This window comes from Spermophilus citellus (genome assembly GCF_964194105.1).
Source record: "Spermophilus citellus genome assembly, chromosome: 9".
In the NCBI taxonomy this organism is placed as follows: Eukaryota; Metazoa; Chordata; class Mammalia; order Rodentia; family Sciuridae; genus Spermophilus; species Spermophilus citellus.
Window position 1 is genome coordinate 98,925,327 of NC_138191.1, and position 23,761 is coordinate 98,949,087.

Here is a 23,761-nt window from a genome sequence, read left to right on the forward strand (position 1 = left end):
TGAGTACCTAAAGGACTATAGGATTGTAGTTTTTCTTCTCCTTTCTTTGGTGGATTGAATCCAGGGCCTTATGCATGTTAGACAAGCACTCTACTACTGAGCCACATTTCCCAGCCCCATTTTTAAAATTTTTATTCTAATATAGCATTAGTTTCTAATACATAAAGATGGGAGAGCAGTCTTTTCTGGGCACCTAGTCATCAAACTACCACAGTAGTTTTATTAAATAATAATCAACATCCTGTGGTTCTAGCAGTCATTGAATTTAATTTTCTTAGGGATGTAACAGTTTCTTAAGTCTAAAAAGGCAGCTTTGGAAACTGTTATGTCAAATATAACGTAGAAATGCAACAGAGGTTAAGTTTTTGTGATTTTTGCTTTAATACTTAAGTTGGTGTCACCTGTATATTGAAGGATGTTTCTCTTAGGCTAGATCTTCAAGTAATGTAGAATGTTTACTTCTAAACTAAAAAATGGAAGAGGCTAAAATGGTGGGTGTGATGTGTGTGTTTAACTTCTAAAATGTGTTTTTTGAATATGTAAATATATAAATATAGTTTGGTTCAAAGTGAAGTGGGTCCCTTCATTTCCCTCCAGCTATTCAGAAACTGATTAGGTTTTGAAGTTTTCTCCCAGGTCAATCAATTTGGTTTACAAATGCAGGAGTTCCCCTTATCAATGGAGGATTCATTCTGTAGCCTCCAATGGATGCTTGAAACCACAAATAGAACTGAACTTTATGTATATTATACATAAATACAAAGTTTTCTTTAATAACTTTACTTATTTTTATGTGGTGCTAAGGATCGAACCCAGTACCCCACACGTGCTAGGTGAGCACTCAACCTTACTGAGCCTCCACCCAACCCTATGTACACAAATTTAATGTTTTTTTTTCCATCTTAACTCCTCCCCAGTCATTTATTATACATTATGACCATAACTTTTGCAGTTTTTAAAAATATTTTGTTTAGTTGTAGTTGGACACATACTTTTATTTTTATGTGGTGCTGAGGATAGAACTCAGTACCCACACGTGCTAGGTGAGCGCTCTGCCGCTGAGCCACAACCCCAGCCCATAACTTTTGCATTTTGATATGTGACAACAAAAGTTGTGTGGAATTATTTTTGCTTCTTCACATTTCATAAATAGATTTGTTATTACTGTAGATCTTCGCAAACCTCAGCATGCATGCATGCGTGTGTGTGTGTGTGTGTGTGTGTGTGTGTGTATATATATATTTTTTTTTAAATTTAGTTGAGAACTTTCACCTTCTCATTTAAAGGAAGTACTTTGTGGCTTCTCTTGGCGTATCTGAATTATTAACATCATCATCACTCTTGTGTTTGGGGGACCACTGAGTAAATTAATGGTTACTTAAACGTAAGCACTATAATACTGCAGTAGACCATCTGATAAGCAAGACAGTTACTAAGTGACTAATGTGTAGGTATTGTATACACAAAGGGATAATCACATCTTAGGCTGGACAATAGCAGGATGGTGTGATATTTAAGAACAATGTACCTTTTAAAATGTATAAATTAGGGATGGGGTTGTAGCTCAGTGGTAGAGCACTTGCCTAGCATGTGCGAGGCACTGTGTTCAGTTCTCAGCACCACACAAAAACAAATGTCCATCAACAACTAAAAAACATTTTAAAAATGTATTAGTATTTTGGGATCATGATTAGGCAAATCAAACTGCAGATAAGTGTACACTCTAGTATTCATTTTTTGTGTATGTGTGCGTGTGTGTGTGCATGCATTTGTGCTTGACATTTTTTTCCTTAAATTTCACCAAGCTCATCACTTGTGTTGGGCTTATGAATGAATGGCTGAATCAAAATATTTTATGATTTTTTTTTCAGATACATCAAATTACGGAATGGCTTGCAGGCACTTTTGATTTCAGATCTAAGTAATATGGAAGGTAAAACAGGAAATGCAACAGATGATGAAGAGGAGGAAGAGGAGGAGGAGGAAGGAGAAGAAGGAGAAGAAGGAGAAGGAGAAGAAGAAGATGATGAAGAAGATGATGATGATGAAGATTCTGGGGCTGAGATAGAAGATGATGATGAAGAGGGTTTTGATGATGAAGGTGAATTTGATGATGATGAGCATGATGAAGTTGATCTTGATACAGAGGATAATGAGTTGGAAGAATTGGAAGAGAGGGCAGAAGCTAGGAAGAAAACCACTGAAAAACAGGTGTGAGTCATGTCTATTATTTTGTCCTTTTCAAATTTGGGAATTCTTTGGGATAACTTTTAAACTCATGCTTTATTTCTTACCACCCAAAAGGAAGTAAATGTTTTTCTTTTGAACTTCAGTAAATGTCTATTCTGTATTCTATATAAGGATTATATTTTGAAAACATTTTGCACTGATTATAAAAGTAATGCTTGTTATAGAAACTAATGGAATATAAAGTTTTTATACTAAACCTGGGTTCTAATTCTGAATATCTGAGGTATTCTGAAAACAAAACAAAATTCTTAATAACCTTTCAGAGGTGATCAGTGGTAATATATGAATTTATGTGTATTTGTGTACCTTATATTTTTAAGAACAATTGCCAAGGGGTGAGGATCTGTATAATTCTTAGCCTGAGATAAAGGAATAAGAGTGTATTCTTGGAGAGACTAGAAAAAGATGAAGAAAAGAATGAGGCCAGTAGTATAGAATCTTCCTCTGGACCATGTGGGTAATTTCTATCTAGATAATTGAATTGACTTAGATATTTTTGTGAAAAGCATCAAAGGTTGGGACAAATAATTATATTACAACAGTTTAATAGAAAGGGAGTTGAACTTCATTTAATATATAATAGCAATCAATGAATAGTTATATAAGTCTTGATAGTAAATTTTTCTCACATTATTTTTTTGAAGCGTGCTTCCGTTTTGCAGTAGGGAGTTCCCATGTTAGCAGATAATATTTTGGAGGCATTACAGTGGAATTGACCAGCAAATTAGAGTTAGTTTCTTGACTATTGATAACACATTCGACATGGTATAATTTACTTATGCAGGATTTACCATCAGATTATTAAACTAAAATTTAGGTGTTACATGAATACTTAAAAAGTCTTCAATGGTAAATTTTGTTTGTTTTGAGATGGGGGTCTTGCTATGTTGCCCAGGATGGTCTTCAACTCCTGGGCTCAGATGATCCTCCTGCCTCAGCTTCCCAAGTAGCTGGGGAGTATAGGCAGATATCATTGCACCTGGCTTCAATGATGTTTTTAAATGAATTGTTTGATAGTCACTCTTCCTAGAGAATATTTTTTTTAAAGAAAGAGTGTACCAGTTCTTTCAACCAAGTTGTTCAGGCTGTTGAGTCATGTCCCCCCCACCCCCTGTTTTTTGGGTACTGGGAATTGAATTCAGGGCAGTGAACCATTAAGCCACTTCTCCAGCCCTATTTTTATTTTATTTTATTTAAAGACAGTGTCTCACTGAATTGCTTAGTGCCTCACTTTTGCTGAGGCTGGCTTTGAAATTGTGATCCTCTTGTCTCATCCTCCGAGCCATTGGGATTATGGGTGGATGCTACCACATGCAGCCCTGAGTCATGTTTTTAAGGAACTTTTGTCCTTTACTACTAAAATGTTGAATTGTTTTTGTGTAGTATGATAGGCCAAGTGGTGTTAGCCTGAAAAGCTTTAGAGATGAAACTCAAAACACTGAAAAAAATTGTGTGTGTGTGTGTGTGTGTGTGTGTGTGTGAGAGAGAGAGAGAGAGAGAGAGAGAGAGAAAGAGAGTCACCTGGTAATCTATAAGTCTTTATAAACAAATTGGGAATTAATAAATTCACTTTTAAAATAGATCTCATATTTCCAGATGTAGCAATAATAGAAAAGAAGAAAAATTGCAGAATTGTAAGAAAAGTTGTCGATTAGAAAGAACACTGATAGTCAGGAAACCTGGGTTCTAATTCTAGCCCTGTCCCTGTCTTTCTGGATGATCTTAGGCCTCCTTCCCCTTTTTTTCCCCTCCCTTCCTCCCGCTACTAGAGATTGAACTCAGGACTGCTGTACTCCTGAACTATATTCCAGTCCTTTTTATTTTGTTTTTAGACAGCATCTGACTAAGTTACTCAGGCTGGCTTTGAACTTGGGTCCTCATATCTCAGTGTCCTGAATAGCTGGCATTGCAGGCATGTTCCACAATACCTGCCTATGATCTCAGACCTTTTTCTTTTCTTTTTTTTTTTTAAACAAAATTACATATTTCTTATCTATACAATTCCTTCTTTATCTGTCTTTCTGTAATTTCTGTCTGTCTATAAGGAGCTCTCCCCATGCTTTAGACTTCTTTATATGTTTTCTTAATTGATAATTGTAGTTTAAATAGATCATTTTGATTCCAGAAGTAATGGGTACCCAAGTGAAAGGAAAGATTCCAAGGTTGTAACAATGGAAAAATGATTTAGTTCACTGAAATTCTGAATAAGTGTCTGGAAAAAGAAACTCAAGTAGTTTAGTCCAGGTAAGAGGTGGCTTATGAGTGGTATAGGTTTTGAAGTGTTTTATGATTTAATTATTATTTGGGAAGTATGAACATTGTTTATGGTAAATATGAAAATTAATAAAGGAAATGGAAAGAAAAAATATAACTTTTTTTTGAGACTCTTTGCCTAATTAAGAAATTTCTGAAACATGTTTTATTCCCTCCATTTTTCTTCCTTCCCCCCAAATTGTTTTGATCTGAAAGTTTAATAAATTAGTAAAATTGAAATTTAAGTATGATATATACTGAATTATGATTTGTTCAGAGCTTTCTTAATTCTCAAGTATGCATTTCTCCATTATGAATTTCTTGGGTAGAAAATTCTCAAGTATGAATTTCTTTTCTAGCAATCGCAGAGCCTGTTTTTGCTGTGGTCAAAGCTGACTGATAAACTGTGGTTTAAGTCAACTTATTCAAAAATGTCTTCAACCCTGCTGGTCGAGACAAGAAATCTTTATGGGGTAGTTGGAGCTGAAAGCAGGTTAGGCATCAATTAAACATCACAGAACAGGTTAGACTGTGGTTGGAAGAAGTGGATATTTCCCCATGTTTTGACTGAGTTTATTATGTGCCTGAGTCTTCAAAATGAGATTTATGGTATCAAGTGAGGCTGTTTGGTTCTTCTTTAAACATACTTATGTTTTCTGACACATGGTTAGATTGTATGCCAGGTACATACTTTTTTTTTTTTTTTTTTTTTGGTGGTGCTGGGAATTTAACGCAGGGGCATATATTCCACCACTGAGCTATATCCCCAGCCCCAATTTTTAAAACGCTCTTTTCCGAAGAAGGTAACCTATTTATCAAAACCCCATTTTACCAAATGGATTAGCTCTGTAAAATTGACACTTATAAAATTTGAGAAATATTTGCTTTCCTATCTTCGATTATTCAAATTGACTGTTTTTCTTTCCTTTTTTGGTGTCCTTTAACTTACAGTGATTTAATGATATGCCCCAATCATTTTAACTGCAGAGTTTGGTATACCTCTTGGCCATCTATTTTGTTAAAAGGTTGATTTTCCCAAGGTATTGGGAGAATGTATAATGATAAGTAATATATGCTATATATGTTTAGTAAGAAGTGAAGAACTGAAAAGCCTCTTTAAAGTCTATTTCTGTCATTTTTTAATAGCTAAAGATTTTATCTTTAACCATTTACTTATTGTTTTTGTTCAGTAGATTCCTAAAACATTAGTTTACTCCCTATTTTAATAAAATAAAAACTTTCTAAGTAACATATTGAAATATTTCACATCTAGTAACAGAGCTTTCAATTGCTTAATCTTTAATCAACCTAAATATGTTATTTCTGCAGATTTCCCCAATCTAATAATTCTAGGAACAAACTTGGTTCAGAATTCTGAAATGCTGACATGAAATAATATTTGGGTGGGCTGGCCAGTCCCTCTTCCTTTTGTTTCTGTCTGTTTCTGCTTTTTCCCCTCTAGGTCTGCACCTGTTCAGCATTTGGCAGGATGGCAAGTGGAGGAGCAGCAGGGTGAAACTGACACAGTTCTGGTGAGTTTCACTTTGCTGCTCCTCCTGATTCTCAGGGAAAGAATTTTGTTAGTTTGTATTGGAAAACTTCCATCTCCAAATGAATCCTTACAATGCGATGCTAATATTACTCTTTTAGAATTGACTCAACTATTTTTATGTGTTCTACTTACTCCAGTCTGCAGCGGCTCTTTGTGTTGGAGTTGGGAGTTTTGCTGATCCAGATGATCTGCCCGGGCTGGCACACTTTTTGGAGCACAGTAAGATCTTTCATTCCCTGGTGTTCCCCCACATCCAAATTTGTATGCATTGATTTCAAAGATAAGTAATTGGTTAGATACTTATATAAATATATATAAATATATGTATGATATATTTAACCAGAAAAGGAGCTAAGAAATCTTTGACTTATGAATATCACAGGGGTGATTTTAATTTTCTTTAGTATACTTATAATGATGATGAAAATGAAACATTTTAAAATACAGGTGTTATTTTTCAAGTATGATAAAGACAACAGATTGGGAGATGATTGCTATTCATTAGGAATTGGTTAGCCCTTGTTGGGGAAGTCTGTTTGAGTGTTTGTAATGCCCAAAGATGTTAGAACACCAGAAATGCAGAAAATAAAAAGACATAATTAATATAAAAACAAAACAAAATAGAAAACTTTAGTTTAATTAGGAACGTACCTAAATAAAGTCTGTGTGGATGTTACATAGTTGCAAATATTTACATCCATACTTTTTTTTTTGTTAATTACTCATTTAATTTTTCTAAGATATTTGAGAGGAAACTTTTTACTTTATTAGTTTTTATGGTAACAATTTTCATATATATATTACTTGTGTTCAGTTTTAACCTTTTTATAAATAAATTGTGTATGCTTGTCTTATTTTTCTTTAAAAATGAAGTGCTTGATTTTTCTTAACATAAAATATGTGAGCATTATAGAATGATGCAAAAACAGAAATGTAATAAAGAAAGTAAGTATTAACAAAACAACCATTGTTAATGCCTTGGAATATTTTCTTTCAAATGTTTTGCACATATAAGAAAGTTCATCCTTCGTAATAAATATATTGGCTATATTTTTGTGTTGTGTGACTTTCTGTTCTTTTCACTTAGTGGTATTCATGGGTAGTTTGAAATATCCAGATGAGAATGGATTTGATGCCTTCCTAAAGAAACATGGGGGTAGTGATAATGCCTCAACTGATTGTGAACGTACAGTCTTTCAGTTTGATGTTCAGAGAAAATACTTCAAGGAAGCTCTGGATAGGTAATTAAATCAAAGTGTATATTTTTTGAATATAAATATTAACATGTTAATACTTAAGATCTGTTAACTTCTTAAAAATGGAAATATTGGGTATGTTCTATGGTATTTTCAAGTAGTATTTTGATTCTATAGAATTATCAGAATATTTTATTTGGAAAAAAGACCTATTAAATACATGTTGACTCTTGTTCTAAAATAACTTAGTCTTTATATTAAAGAAACTCTTAAATAACTCTTGAGTTTTGTAAATAATATATTCTGTGTAGACTCTGTTGTAATTTATTGCTTATTTAGAATAAAGAAAAACAATAGAGATAAAATTGCTTATAATTTTAGAATCTAGAGATAACCAGTTGACAGATACTTTTTAAAATGTTTATGAAATAAAGTATATCCTTTTATAACTTATATTTAAAAATAAGATATAATTTTCACTTATAATTATTTATAAAACACAATTTCTAAGTGTCACTTATTATTTACATTGTATAGAAATATCATAAGCTTTTCAATTGGTTTATTCTTAGGCAGTTGTTTCCAGTTTTCCAGTACTATAATTTCTGTACACCCTTAGTTATTATTTCTCTCTCATTTTTTTTTTTTAAACTGGGGGTTAAACTCAAGGATGCTATACAGTTCAGCTACATCCCCAGTCCTTTTTGAATTTTATTTTTAAAATTTGAGACAGGATCTTATTAAGTTTCTGAGGCTATCTTCAAACTTGAGATACTTTTGCCTCAGTTTCCTGAATTGCTGAGATTATGGGCATACACCATTATTCTTGGCTCACACATTTATCTCTACTGAAAAAAATCCTACCAGAATTAATAAGAAGAATTCTACTGCATGAATGAGAAATTAACGTGAATATCAAATCATAAATTAATGCCAGAAATGGTAGATAGTGGTAGATCATTACATATTACAAATATTATACTAAATGCTATATTATACTTTCACAGATAATAAAGAATTAAAAGCCTTAATGTCATTTGTAACATGACCCTTATAATGTGGATCAAGTGCCAGTATTTTTTAATAGGTTGTAAAATCTAATTCTGTCACAGAGGTCATATAATTTGATTATGTTTAAATCATTTCAGTAATAGCAAATGAGAATGAAAGCTGTCTTATCCTGGTGGCATTTGCTAATCCAATAAATTTGAACTTATTTATCAGTGTAGTAAGACAAGGGCCACAAATATAGAAATCAAGTATGTTCCCAAGGGGGGACGTCTCACCAGAGACTCTTTTCATAATAAGCTGGGACTCCAAAGGCTGTCCTCTCAAGCTAAAAAAAGGGATTAGTCATCCTGAGAAATTATTGAGTATGTTCAAAATGCCTCCTGAGTCTTCTGGAGAACCTGAAGCCTTCATTATGGTTCAGAATTGGGCAGTGTTCCTAGAAGATTAGAAGAAGCAAGTGTAAATCCTCTTAAAAAGAAGATGCCTTCATTCTAGGTCTTACATTGTTCCTATAAGTAGTTTTTCAAGTAAAATGACCAACTCTCAGTAAAAAATAGATACCCTGGAAAACAAGACAACGTGAGTTAGAATAGTTAACAGAAACATTAGAAATTTCAGACATTGGAATGGTGACATCCAAGTCATAAAAATATGCTATTTTTTAAGAAAGGAAGGACAAATTTGAATATACTTGAAAGGAGTAAGAAATTATCAAGTATGAACTGGGAAATTTAAAAAATGAAAAAGAACATTTTGAACTGAAGTATTATAATTGAAATTGAAAGTGTAATACACATGTTTAACAAGTATAGCTGAAGATAGAATTATTAACTGGAAGAAAGGTCTGAAGAAATTAACCCAAATATAGCATAAAGTGGAGAAAATAAAAACATGAAGAGTATGAGACACAGAAGATAGAGGAGAAAATGTCCAGTGTTTATTACTTGGAGCCCCAGAAGGAAGAGAGAGAAAAATGAAGTTAGAGACATTTGAATGCTCTATCATGGGAAGTTTTTTAGAACCTTGATGTGAGACAACCATTCAGAAGGTAAAGAAGTATAATAATTTCCAGAAGGATACATTAAAGGAAATTCACATGGAGAAAAACAGTAGTACTATAAAAAATTAAATGTAGAAATTCTTCACCAGATAGGAAAAATTCCTTCAAAGGAATATTAGCTATACCAACAAGTGACTAATATAACAGTAGTAATAGAAACTAAAATACAATGGAATATCCTTAATGATCTGAAAGAAAATAACTACCAACTAACCACAAATTCTACACTAAACAGATATCTCTTATGAATCATAGTGAAATAGACCTTCATACGCCATCATAAGAACTTTCATGTTAGAAAAACAGGCTCCCTGGTTTTTTGTTTTTCCCTCTGCTCTCACACCACAGTCAACACAGACTTCTGTGACCTCCAAATGTATGGGGACGTTTCCCAATGACAAGCAAGGAATCAGTTCTGCAGTGGACATCAGCTGTGTGTTCTTTAAACCAAGTCAGTTCTGATTAATTCAGAGAAAGTGTGAGCTCCCACAGATTGAGGGGTCAGTCCCCCAGAGTCTTACCTTATCCCTTTAGATGCCATCTAAAAGACCCAGGTTGTTTTACCTGTGTTGACTCACCAGCTATAAATCAGGCTTTCCACAATCCAACCCTCTTCTGTTTAGTTAATTATCTTGAATAGCTCATAAAACTCAGGCAAACGCATTAAACAGTTTATTATAAAGGATTTTTACAAAGGATATAAATGAAGGGATGCAGAGGATAAGGGATAAGAGAAAAGTGGTTCACCACCCTCCAGAAACCTCCATATGTTCAATAATCTGTAAGCTCTCCAAACCCAGTCATTTTTTTTAAAAGACTTCATTGCATATGCATATGAATAATTTATTAAATTATTATCCATTTGTGGTCAACTTTCATCCTTTCTCCCCTATCCAGTGATTGAGAGGTGGGACTGAAAGTCCCAATCCTCTAATCCTGCTTTGATATTTCTTGGGACCAGCTTCCATTCTGAAGCTAGCAGTCAATTAATTAGAATAGAAAAAGGCACTGTAACTTTTAGTTACCCATTAGGCATCTGCAGGTCCGAGTAAAGAATTGGTACTTTTAGAGTTCTAGGCTGTGGGGTGGGATGGGGGGCTGACTTTGGGTAGTGCGAACACAACAGATCTGACCACTTTCCTCCAAAATCAAGCAGAGAAGTAATGGTGAAGTAGGAAAGGAATGTATTATTCAGTGTGACCACACTGGAAATGGGCACTAGTGTTCTAAGCCCTGTCTTTGAGGAGCTAACAAGATCTTTGGGATTAAATGGGAAGAATAAAAGTTGAGGATACCAAGTATGCATAGTCTAGTAGACATGTTCACTCTTTGGTTTGGCTGATCATTACTACTGATAAGACTGTTGCTGCTGCCTAGTTTTGACTCTTCTTGCGAAGTGTTGATCAATCAGATGTGTTGTTCCTGGAATACAAGGTGACTGGAGAGTATGACTCAGAGAAAGCGCAAATCAGAAAGACAACATGGAGTTAGACCTTCCGATTTAGAGCAATGATTGGAAACTTCTAGGTTCTACTCAGATGGTCTGAAACACGACATTGTAACACTGGCAGTTAACCGTGTATTGATTATGATGTTCCTGCCAGTGTTCAAAATATCTTAATTGTTCTTGTCTTGGAACCTTCAGCCTTGAAAGTGAAGGATTACCAGCTTTAGATGAACACTCCTTAAATGAACACTCCTTAAATGCCTACATGCAGAGTTTGGTAGGAATCTGACCCAAAGTTTAAGGTAGCAAAGAAGACCGAGAATGAAGGTAGAGATGCTTTTAGTTACCCATTAGGCATTGCAGGACCAAGTGAAGAGTCAGTATTTTTAGCAAAAGCAGCCTTTTAGAGACCCTATTTTGTCAGTTCAGGGATTCCAAGAATTTTGGGAGTTGTATGCCAGAAAATGGGTACAAAGACCAAATATATAATTATTTCACAGTATCACAGTTTGCCACTATCCAAATTTCTTTATATTTTTAGTTTTAGATGGACCCAAACTTCTCACTGAAGGAAATTTCTTTCTTTTTTTAAAATATTTTTTTCAGACATTGAAGGACCTTTATTTTGTTCACTTTTATGAACAAAATAAGGCAAGCACTCTACCACTGAGCCACAACCCTAGCTCCTCACTGAAGGAAATTTCTGAAGAAAAAGTTTCTAAAGCATTTTTTTTTTTTTTTAGTTTGAAGGAAAATGAAGGTCAGAGATACAAAAACAACAGCAACAACAAAAAAGATTGAAGAACAAAGAAAATAATTTTATGAGTGAATATAAATGAACATTGAGTAGGAGGCTGAGTTAGGAGAATTGCACGTTCAAGGCCAACCTGAGCAACTTGTCAAGAACCTGTCTCAAAATAAAAATGACTTAGGTTGTAGCTCAGTGGTAGAGTACCCCTGGGTTCAATCCCCAGTATATCAAAACACAAAAACAATAAATATGAAGTTTTAAAACTCTACAGAATTAAAATTACAATAGCATAAGAACCAAAAATAAAAGAGAAAAAGTTTTGTAACGTATTGATATTACACATTGGGAAATTAAAGGATACGTGTGTTTTCTAAAAAACAAACCAGATTTGATTATAAAACGTATAGACCAGTAAAGGAAAAATATTTGGAATGATTGGTAAACATTACAGATTCAAAGAAGAAAAAAATAAGAAACAGAATAAGTGAGACAAATTGTAAAAGTAGAAGGGAGTAAATAGATGCACTGTGTGTGTATATCAGTAATTCCACTAAATGAAAATGAACCAAGTTCCATTTAAAAGACAAAAAGAGGGCTGGGGATGTGGCTCAAGTGGTAGCATGCTCGCCTGGCATGTGTGCGGCCCGGGTTCGATCCTCAGCACCACATACAAACAAAGATGTTGTGTCCACCGAAAAAACTAAAAAATAAATATTAAAATTCTCTCTCTCTCTTAAAAAAAATAAATAAAAGACAAAAAGAATATCAGCCTAGATTTTTAAAAAATCTAGTCAGATTCAGTTTTCAAGACTTAAATATAAACCTAACAATGCAGAAAGATTGCAAGTAAAAACATAAAGTGGTATACCATGGAGATAATAATGTAAGAAGGACAATGTGTTTTTATTGGTATGAGAAAAAAACAGACTTGGAAGCAAAAAGCAATTATTATTGCCCTCAAGTCTCACTGCATATTGATAAAACTAGTGGGGCACAGTTGTTTCCAATATGAACAATGTTAATTAATTAGACACAGAAGAGTAAATAAAACCCAAAGGAAGCGGAAGGAATGGTAATAAAAAATAGACTGGAGGGCTAGACTGTATTTAGCAGTAGAGAGATTGCCTAGCATGTGTGAAGAAACCCTGGGTTTGATCCCGAGCATACACACGCATACAAAAAACATAAATAAATACAAATAGTATAGGGAAATAAAATACAATAGAGAAAATTGGCCAAACCAAAGTATGGTTACTTTTAAAGATCAACAGAAATTGACAAATCTTCAGCTTAGACTGATCAAGGAAAAAGGAGTCTCAAATTATGAAAATGATATCTGAGAGCAGGAATATTATTACTGATCTTACCAAAATAATAAGAATATGAAAAAACATTGAGAATAATGGCATATTAACAAATCGGATAAGCCAATGAAATGAACAAATTACTTGAAAGATACAAATTATTGAAATATTCTTAAAAAGACAAACCTGAGTAGATTTTTAATAAATTAAGAGATTTTATTTGTAATCAAAAAATATTTCAGCCGGATGTGGTGGTGCATGCCTGTTATTCCAGCGGCTCAGGAGGCTGAGACAGGAGAATTGTGAGTTCAAAGCCAGCCTCAGTAAAAAGCAAGGTGCTAAGCAACTCAGTGAGACCCCGAATATAGGGCTGGGGATGTGGCTCAGTGGTTGAGTGCCTCTGAATTCAATCCCTGATACCAAAAAAAAAAAAAAAAAAAAAATTTCCAGAAGGAGTGAGGGAAGCTGAGGCAGGAGGATCATAAGATCAAGGTCAGCCTTTGCAACTTAGTGAGAGCTATCTTAGAATATAAAAAATTAAAAAGGGAATGTGGCACAGTGGTAAAGCATCTCTGGGCTCATTTCCCATTATCGGGGAAAAAAATCCCCCTCCAAAAGAAAAGTGTAAACCTAGATAGTTTCTTGATGAACTCTACCAATTTTTTAAAGAATCAACACCGATACTTCACAAACTCAAAAATAGAAGAGATCGTACTTTCTAACTAACTATATTATGTTATTATTACTCTGATACCAGAACATAACAAGAAAAGGAAACTACAGGCCAATATCACTTATGAACATAGAAAACAACATTCCTCTAGAAAAAAAAAAAAACCTAAACTGAGTCTAGATTCATACCATGATCAAATTGCGTTTATCTCAAGAAAGCAAGATTAGTTTACAATTTGAAAAACCAATCACTGTTATGTCACATTAATAGAAGAAAGAACAAAAAACATTTCTCAGTCTGTAATCTCAACGAACATAGAAAAAGCATTTGAAAAACCCAGTACCCTTTCTTGATAAAACCATTTAAAGTAGAAATAAAAGGGAGCTTACTGAATATGATAGAGGGCATCTGAATAGCCTCCAAATAACATACCTAATGGTGAAAGATTGAAAACCAAGAAAGAGACAAAATTTTAACTCTTAATTATTTCTAGTCAACATTGTTATGAAGACTAAAACCCAGGACAATTAGATAAGAACACAGAATGCAGGAAAGGAAGAAACAAAAGTCTCTTTTTGGATGAAATAATCTTGTGCAATGATTCTCATTATGCACAGTTACCCATATTTGCAATTTCATCTGTTCACTAAAAATTTATTTGTAATTTCAAAATCCATACTTGTGGGGCTCTTATGGGTCATTCATGGACATGTGGGGAGGTGAAAATTTTGAGCTAAGCATGCAATTTACACATAGTTGAACAAGGTGATATTATTAAAAACTTCTCATGCAGAAATGACCAGAAGATGAAAATGCTAGAGTACAGAACAGTGTAATGCAAGAAGTTCTGGCACTGGAGTCAGTTGGATGGGTTTGAATCCCCTTGGCATCTGTTAGTATGGTGGCTTCAAACATGTTAACACTTCTGAACCTCATTCTCTATATGGTAAAATTTTAAAAATAGAACATACTATGATATGCCTTTAGGATTTAAGATAATAATTTTTGTGTATGTGTACATGTATATGTACATATATATTTCCTCTAGGATAGATGGGTTCAGTATTCACTAATTCAGTGGTTGTCACAACTTTGGAGAACATAATTACCACAAATAACTAGAACTCCCTACATATGGAGAATCCTTCAGAATCCACAAAAGAACTATTAAAAATAATGAAGCATTCAGCAAGTTTTCAGGATATAAGATCAGTATGCAAAAGTCAGTTGGAGAGTTGGGTGCTATGCCACATGCTAAGGCAGGAGGATCACAGGTTTGAGGCCAACCTCAGTAACTTAGACCCTGTCTAAAAAAATAGAAGGGGGTAGGGATAGGGGTGTAGCTTAGTGATAGTACACTCTTGGGTTCAATCCCCAGTACCAAAAGAAAGAAAAAAAATTGGAATTTTATATAGTGGCAATGAAAAATCCAAAAATGAAGTTATGAAAATAATTTCTTTTATATAGGATCTAAACTAATAAAATACTTAGGAATAAATTTAGCAAAATAAATGCAAGATTTGTGTGTGGAAAATCACAAGAAAGTGTTGAAAATAGAAAACCTAAATAAATGGAAAGTCATGGTCCAGTGGTCCTAGATTGTAAGACAATATTTTTAGGATGGTAGTTCTTTTCAAATCTGTCTGCAAATTCAATCATGTCAAAATTTCATATGCCAGTTTTGAAGAATCAGTGAACTGATCTTAAAATTTATGTGGAAAGCAAGAGACCAAAAATAGTCAAAAGTGTCTTTTAAAAGAATAAAGTTGAGGGGCTGGGATTGTGGCTCAGCGGTAGAGCGCTCGCTTAGCATGGGCGGGACCCGGGTTCAATCCTCAGCACCACATTAAAAAAATAAATAAGTAAAGGCATTGTGTTGTGTCCATCTACACCTTAAAAAATGAATATTAAAAAAAAAGAATAAAGTTGAAGGACTCAAACTTTGCCAAATTTACTGAAAGCTACAATATGGTACTGGCATAAGAATGGACTTTGATCAGTGTGATAAAATTGAGACTCCAGAAATAAGCCTTTACATTGATAGTCATTTGCCAGGTGCCAAGACAATTCAATGGAAAAAGATTTCTTTTTTTTTTCTAAAGAGAGAGTGAGAGAGGAGAGAGAGAGAGAGAGAGAATTTTTAATATTTAGTTTTAGTTCTCGGCGGACACAACATCTTTGTTGGTATGTCGTGCTGAGGATCGAACCCGGGCCGCACGCATGCGAGGCGAGCGCGCTACCTCTTGAGCCACATCCCCAGCCCTGGAAAAAGATTTCTTTTGGACAAATGGTGCTGGGACAACTGGCTATCCATCTGCAAAAGTATAAACCTGGACTCTGTATTCACACTATCTACAAAAATTAAACTGGCCGTAGACTTAAATGTAAAAGCAAAAATTATAAAACTCTTTGAAGAAAAACAAAGGTATAAATCCTTGTAATGTTTTAGACATCAAAAAACGAAATAAAGGAAAATCCAAATAAATTAGGACTCACTAAAAAACTTTTTTTGCTTTAAAGAACCCTATGAAAAAAGTGAAAAGACAATTCACAGCATAGAAGAAAATTCTTGCAAATCACATATCTGATGAGATAATCTAATATCCAGAATATATGTAGAACTCTTAGAGATCAGCAATAAAAAGACAACCCATCTTAAAAGTGGGGCGCAGTGACACATGTCTGTAATCCCAGCAGCTCAGGAAGCTGAAGCAGGAGGATCGTGAGTTAAAAGCCAGCCTCAGCAAAAGTGAGGCTTTAAGCCATTCAATGAGACCCTATCTCTAACTAAAATACAAAATTTTAAGGTTGGGGATATGGCTCAGTGGTCCAGTGCCCCCGAGTTCAATCCCTTATAACCCCCCCACCCCCGTAAAAAGAGAATTTGAATAGACATTTCTCTAAAGAAGATATGCATATGGCCAATAAGTATATGAAAAGATATTTAATATTACTAGTCACTAGGGAATTGAAAATCAAACTACTAAGGAGATACTTCACACCCACTTCAAAGAAGGAAACAATACCAATTATTGTTGGCAGGTATGTGGTGAAATTGGTGGTGGTACAGTTCCTTGGAAAACTGGAAACCCATCAGAAAGTTGAACAAAAAATTATTACTTCATTTTTTTTTTTAACATGACAGTGATATTTTGAAATAGCACACATACATGGAATAGGTACTTGTTCCAATTTGTAGTTGTACGTAATGTGGAGATTCTTTGGTCATGTGTTTATATATGAGGATAGGAAAGATAGGTCTGGTTCATTCTGTTTTTTCTATTCCCATCCCTGCCCCCCCCCACCTTCATTCCCTTTTGTCTAGTCCAATGAACTTCTGATCTTCTCCTCCCTTGTTATAGGTTAGCATCCACATATCAGAGAGAACATTCTGCCTTTGGTTTTTTGGGGACTGGTTTATTTGATTTAGCATGATAATTGCCAGTTCCATCCATTTACCAGCAAATGCCATAATTTCATTCTTCTTTATGGCTAATATTCCATTATGTATATATGCCATATTTTCTTTATTCATTCGTCTGCTGTAGGGCATCTAGGCTGGTTCCATAGCTTGGCTATTGTGAATTGACCTGCTGTAAGTATTGAAGTGGCTACATCACTGTAGTATGCTGATTTTAAGTCATTTGGATATAAACCCAGGAGTGGGATAAGAGTGTCAAATGTGGTTCCATTCCAGGTTTTGTAAGGAATCTCCATACTGCTTTCCAGAGTGGTTGCATCAATTTTGCAATCCCACCAGCAATGTATAAATGAACCTCTTTCTGCACCTCCTCACCAACATTTTTTGTTGCTTATATTCTTGGTAATTGGCATTCTGACTTAGGTGGGATGGAATCTCAGTGTAGTCTGATTTGCATTTCTCTAATTGCTAGATATGTTGAACATTATTTCATATATATTTTTTTACCATTCGTATTTTTTCTTCTGTGAAGTACCTGGTCCATTCCTTTTATTGATTGGGTTATTTGTTTTTATGGTGTTAAATTTTTTGTATATCCTGGAAATTAATGCTCTGTCTGAGGTGCTGGTGGTATAAAGATTTTTCTCCCATTCTGAAGGCTCTCTGTTCATGTTCTTGATTGTTTCCTTTGCTTTGAAAAGCTGTTTAGTTTGATACCATCTCATTTATTCGTTCTTGATTTTCCTTCTTGCACTTTAGGAGTCTTATTGAGGAAGTTGGTGGAGAGTTGGGCCTATTTTTTCTTCAAGTAGGTGCAGTGTCTCTGGTCTAATGCCTAAGTCCTTGATCCACTTTGAGTTGAGTTTTGTGCAGGGTGAGAGATAGATTTTCATTCTACTACTGCTTATGGATTTCCAGTTTTCCCAGCACCAGTTGTTGAAGAGGCTGTCTTTTCTCCATTTTATGTTTATGGCACCCTTGTCTAATGTGAGATAACTCTGTGTCTTCTAATCTCTTCTATTAGTCTTCACTTCTGTTTTTGTGTCAAATTCCATGCCATTTTTATTGTTATGACTCTGAAGTATAATTTAAGGTCTGTGTCGCTATTCTGGGCCTCTTACTTTTTCAAATGAATTTCATGACTGCTTTTTCTATTTCTATGAGGAACATCATTGGAATTTTAATAGGAATTTCATTAAGTCTGTATAGCGCTTTTGGTAGTATAGCCATTTTTGACAATATTAATTCTTCCTATCCAAGAACATGGGAGATCTTTCAGTCTTCTAAGGTCTTCTTCAATTTCTTTCTTTAGTGTTCTGTTGTTTTGTAGAGGTTTTTCACCTCTTTTATTAGATTGATTCCCAAGTATTTTATTTTTTGAGGGTATTGTCAATGGGGTAGTTTTCCTAATTTCTCTTTCAGTGGATTCATCATTGATACATAGGAATGCATTTGATTTATGGGTGTTGATTTTATATCCTGCTATTTTGCTGAAGTCATTTATGAGTTCTAGAAGCTTGCTTTTTAAAAAAATGTTTATTTTTTTAGTTGTAGTTGGACATAATACCTTTATTTTATTTATTTATTTTTATGTGGTACTGAGGATCAAACCCAGCGCCTCACCCATGTAAGGCGAATGCTCTACCGCTGAGCCACAACCTCAGCCCCTAGTTCTAGAAGCTTTCTGTTGGAGGTTTTTGGGTCTTCTAAATATAGAATCATGTCTTCAGCAAATAAGAATAGTTTGAGCTCTTCCTATTCGTATACCTTTAATTTCTTTCTTTTGTCTAATTGCTCTAACTGGGGTTTCTAGGACTGTGTTGAACAGTAGTGGTGAAGAGGGCATCCCTGTCTTGTTCCAGTTTTTAGAGGGATTGCTTTCAATTTTTCTCCATTTAGAATGATGCTGGCCTTGGGTTTAGCATATATAGTGTTTACAATGTTGATATATTGATCAAAAAATTATTATATGACCTAGCAGTTGTACTTTTAGTACATAATATCGTCTACACAAAATCTTGTGCATGAATGTTCGTTGTAGCATTTTTCATAATAGGGCAAATGTGGAAACAGCCCAAATTTCTATTAATTTATGAATGAATAAATAAAATATTTCAAACAATGAAATATTACTTGTCTATAGGTAATGAAGTTTGATACATGCTACAGTGTGGATGAACCTTGAAAACATTATATGAAGCCAACCCAAAAAACAAAACAAAACAACAGAAAGAAAAAAATCCACAATGTATGATTCCATTTATATTAACTGTACAGAATTGACAACCATTTGTTGTCCAGAGCTTGGGTAAGGGAAAATGTAGAATCACTCTTAAAGAGTACAGTTTCCCTAGTTATATACTTTAAAAGGGGAGTTCTATGGTATGTGAAAATTTTATTTTATTTATTTATTTTTGTGATAATGGGATTGAACTTCAGGGCCTCACACATGCTAGGCAAGCACTATATCACTGAGCTACATTCCCAGGCCAAATTATATCTTGATGCAAACAGAATTTTAAGATAGCTTAATGTTCATTTTTTGGAAAAACAAAACAAAACAAAAATACCACTCATAGATAAGCCTTTCATAAGACTGGTCAAGAAAAAACATGTATGTGCAAATATCAGGAATGAAAATAAATATGCTTTTGCAGATATTGAAAGCATAATAAGATTTTTTTTTTTTTTTAGTTGAAGATGGACCCAATACTTCTATTTTATTTATTTATCCTTATGTGGTGCTGAGGATTGAACCTAGTGCCTTACATATGCTAGGCAAGTGCTCTACCACTGGGCCACAACCTCAGCCCGTGGAAGGAAGTATAATAAGATTTTGAACAACCTCTGTCGGGAAGTGAAAACAAAATTAGATGAAGTACGTAAGTTCTTAGAAATACAGATTTTAGCTGGACACAGTCTTGCATGCTTATAATTTCAGCTACATAGGAGACTGAGACAGGAGGACTGCAAGTTCAAGGCCAACCTGGGCAACTTAGGGAGACTGTCTCAAAATAAAAAATAAAAAGGGTTTGGGGATGTAGCTCAGTGATAGAGCACTTGCCTAGCATGTGCAATGTCCTGGCTTCAGTCACCAGTAAAATACACACACACACACACACACACACACACACACACACACACAAATTTATAAAACTAACACAGAAATAAGAAGAAATAGTTTAAAAGTTCAAGTAATCTTATAACCATCAAAGAAAGGAAATCAGTAATGAAAATTTCTTATAAGTTTTTAGGTTTAGAATACTACCAAAACTGAAAGAAATAATAACTCCTTATTTATGAAACTAGCATGACTTTTTAGAAAAAATTATAAGAAAAATTATAGGCCAGGCTCACCCACAAATAGCAATATATAAGGACAGTATGTCAACACTAAGTTGAGTTCATCCTAGAAAAATTAAGTAATGTAGCATAATGAATTAATGTAGTTCATTACATTGTCATATCAAAGGAGAAAATACATCTCAATAATTTGTAGAAAATGTATGATGAATTTCAGTACCTATTTTTAAAGATGTTCTTAGCAAACAGTATAAGGCCATTTTCTCATGATAACTGGTAAACAGTTCAATGGTGAAAACTTGAAAAATTTTAACTTGAGATCAGAAACAAGACAGATACAATCTATGGTGATCTGTAGTTATCATTTCTAATACAAGTTAGTGGTGGGGGGAGATGCTAAACACAAAACTGTCATAGCAGATGATACATAAAAAATTCAAAATCTTCTACAGCTACATCATTATTATTTGGAGGGGGATTTGAACTCAGGGGCTCTTTCCCACTCAGCCACATCTCCAGTCCTTTTTTTTTTTTTTAAAAAACACATTTTTTTAGTTGTAGATGGACACAATATCTTTATTACATTTATTTATTTTTATGTGGTGCTGAGAATTGAACCCAGTATCTCATGCATGCAAGGTGCTTTACCACTGAGCTAAAACCCCAGTTCTCTCCAGCCCTTTTTATTTTTATTTATTTATTTTTTGAGACGGTGTTTCAGTAAGTTGCTTATGGCCTTGCTCAGTTGCTGAGGCTAGCCTTGAACTACCTAGCCACTGGGATTACAGGCATGTGCCACTGCACTCAGCTAAATTATTAATTTCAACAAGAGAATTTAGAAAGGTAGATTGACTACAAAATAAAAAGTTGCTGCAGTGGGCACAGTGGGGCATGCCTGTAATCCCAGCAACTAGGTTGACTAGAGCAGGTGGAGCACAAGTTCAAGGTTAGCCTTAGCAACTTACTGAGATCCTGTCTCAAAATTAAAAAATCAAAAGGAGTGGAGATGTAGCTCAGTGATAAAGCATCCCTTAGCTCAATCCCTAGTATCACCTGCCCCCCCCCCCCCCGCAAAAAAACACAAATAAATAAATACCAGGTTTGATGGTGCACACCTGTCATCCCAGCTACTTAAAACTGAGGCAAGAATATCAGAAGTTTGAGGCGAGTCTTGGCAACTTAAACCAGTTCTCAAGATAAAAAATTTAAGGAGAATAAAAGTGTTGGAGAATGTAGCTCAGAGGTAGAGTGCTTGCCTAGCATGTGTGAGGTCTTGGGTTCATTCCCCAGTACTAAAATTAAAAATGAGATTTTTTTTTTTGTACTAGGAATAGAACCCAGGGGCACTTAACCACAGAGCAACATCTTCAGCCGTTATAATATTTTCTTTTGAGACAGTTTCTCATTAAGTTGCTTAGAGCCTTGCTGAGTTGTTCAGGTTGCCCTTGAACTTGTGATCCTCTTGCCTCAGCCATCTGAGTCGTTGGGAAAAAAGGCAGAATATATTTAATTATACATACAGACATGCACATATTTATATATCTCAGTACTATTTTTATGTAGTAGAGTTATGACACTAAAAGAAATCTTTTTTTTTTTTTCAAAGAGAGAGTGAGAGAGGAGAGAGAGGGGAGAGAGAGAGAATTTTTTTTTTTTTTAATATTTATTTTTTAGTTCTCGGCGGACACAACATCTTTGTTGGTATGTGGTGCTGAGGACCGAACCCGGGCCGCACGCATGCGAGGCGAGCGCGCTACCGCTTGAGCCACATCCCCAGCCCTAAAAGAAATCTTTATAATATCATTAAAAATAATCAGGCACCCAGGAATCTTCCAAAAACAGCATAAAATTATGTATTAGAAATACACTAAACTTTATTGAGAATTATTAAAGACCTAAGTAAGTGGAGAGTATTATTTGTGCATTCAAAGTCTCATTTTTATAAAGGGTGTCAGTTCTCTTGATATGTACATTCAGTGATACTCCAACCACAATCTCAGAAAGTTTATTTAGTATTACGTAGATTAGGTGATTCTAAAAATAGGAAAATGCAATAGGCTAAAAAAGCAAAGATACTGGGCTGAGGTTTTGGCTTAGTGGTAGAGCGCTTGCCTGGCATGTGTGAGGCACTGGGTTTGATCCTCAGCAGCACATAAAAATAAAGAAAGATATCGTGTCCATCTACAACTAAAAGATAAATTTAAAAAAAGATATCATAGGGTCCTCTTGGGATGTAATTCAGTGGTAAAATGCTTGCTTAGCATGTGTGAGGCCCTGGATTCCGCCCTCCTAACTGCAAAATTAATAATCAGTCAGTCAATGGTAGGGGATGGAGTAGATGGGAGAAAATTTCTAAAAAGGCTCCTTAGGGTTGATGATGAAGAAAAAGGTTGACAAAAACTTCAGGTTGTAAAATATAAACAAAAGCAGAGACATGATTGCCATAATATTCAGGATAATTTTGAGGAAAGGGTAGTTGTCACATGGTCTCTTTCTTCACCTGAGTGGGGCACTCAGATGTTTGTCTTGTAGTTATACATTAGTCTGTATATTTATACATTTTTCTGTGTGTTTGTTTTATGTACTTTTTTCTATAAGTGCTTATTATATTTTGTAATGAATGTAGATTTTTTAATACAGAAATGCAGAATGTTATTTTGATTTTATATTTGTGAACTAAATTTCCATTTTAGCAAAATTTCTTAATTAAAAAATAGATGTTGATTGATGAAACTGAACAAAACCAGAGATGTCTATCTTGTTTGTTTTTCAGATGGGCCCAGTTCTTCATCCATCCACTAATGATCAGAGATGCAATTGACCGTGAAGTTGAAGCTGTTGATAGTGGTAAAAAAAAGTGCTTCATGTCTTTTAACGATTTCTTTCCTTATTGAACCAGTTATTTAGCACATTTATCATTGTTTATCCCTAGGCCATTTTATCTTTATATCTTAAAGGGCAACATTGAGATAAATTTTTCATATTCATTCCTGAAGGAAATAAATTTCTTATTCAGGTTAGAATTGAAGTAATTTCAAAAGAATACTAGAATTTAGCTTACTCATGGTTTGTTTTTTCAGAATTTTAACATAGTGGCTAATCTTTTGCAAGACAGTAGCCTAATTCTTTTCTTTTGTTTTTGTTTTGGGGATTGAACCCAGTGGGGCTCTACCACTGAACTATATCCCCAGCTCTTTTTAGTTTTTGAGACAGGGTCTTGCTAAATTGCTGAAGTTCTCCCTAAGTTACTGAGGCGGGCCTCCGAACTTCCAGTACTTCTTCCTCAGTCTCCTGAATTGCTAGGATTACAAGCGGGTGTGCACAGGAAGATAGTAGCCAATTTCTTCAAGCTAATTAGGTATTAAAGCTTTAAAAGTTCTTTTACTCTTTCTGTGTGAATAGACATTTTTTCTGAGGCTTCAAGTATACTGTCCTGATATTTATTATAGTTTTTCTTTTGTTACTTGTTATTTGTATGTATAGGTGCTTTGTGTCTTAAATTTTGTTAGTTACAAAAACAATTGTTATATATCTATGGAT

The 23,761-nt window shown here is 34.4% G+C and overlaps 1 protein-coding gene across 2 annotated transcripts in view; it reads left to right on the top strand.

Annotated features, from left to right (window-relative positions):
- Positions 1-23,761, top strand: part of NRDC (nardilysin convertase) — an 88,890-nt gene that overhangs the window by 18,973 nt on the left and 46,156 nt on the right. Inside the window, exons 2-7 of one of the 2 annotated variants that reach the window (XM_081306405.1) lie at positions 1,872-2,211; positions 4,863-4,996; positions 5,966-6,035; positions 6,193-6,274; positions 7,143-7,296; positions 22,995-23,068. In XM_081306405.1, the coding sequence (XP_081162531.1) occupies positions 1,872-2,211; positions 4,863-4,996; positions 5,966-6,035; positions 6,193-6,274; positions 7,143-7,296; positions 22,995-23,068 (854 nt within the window). The remainder of the gene's footprint in view (positions 1-1,871; positions 2,212-4,862; positions 4,997-5,965; positions 6,036-6,192; positions 6,275-7,142; positions 7,297-22,994; positions 23,069-23,761) is intronic. The other variant, XM_081306406.1, reaches the window with a different exon arrangement.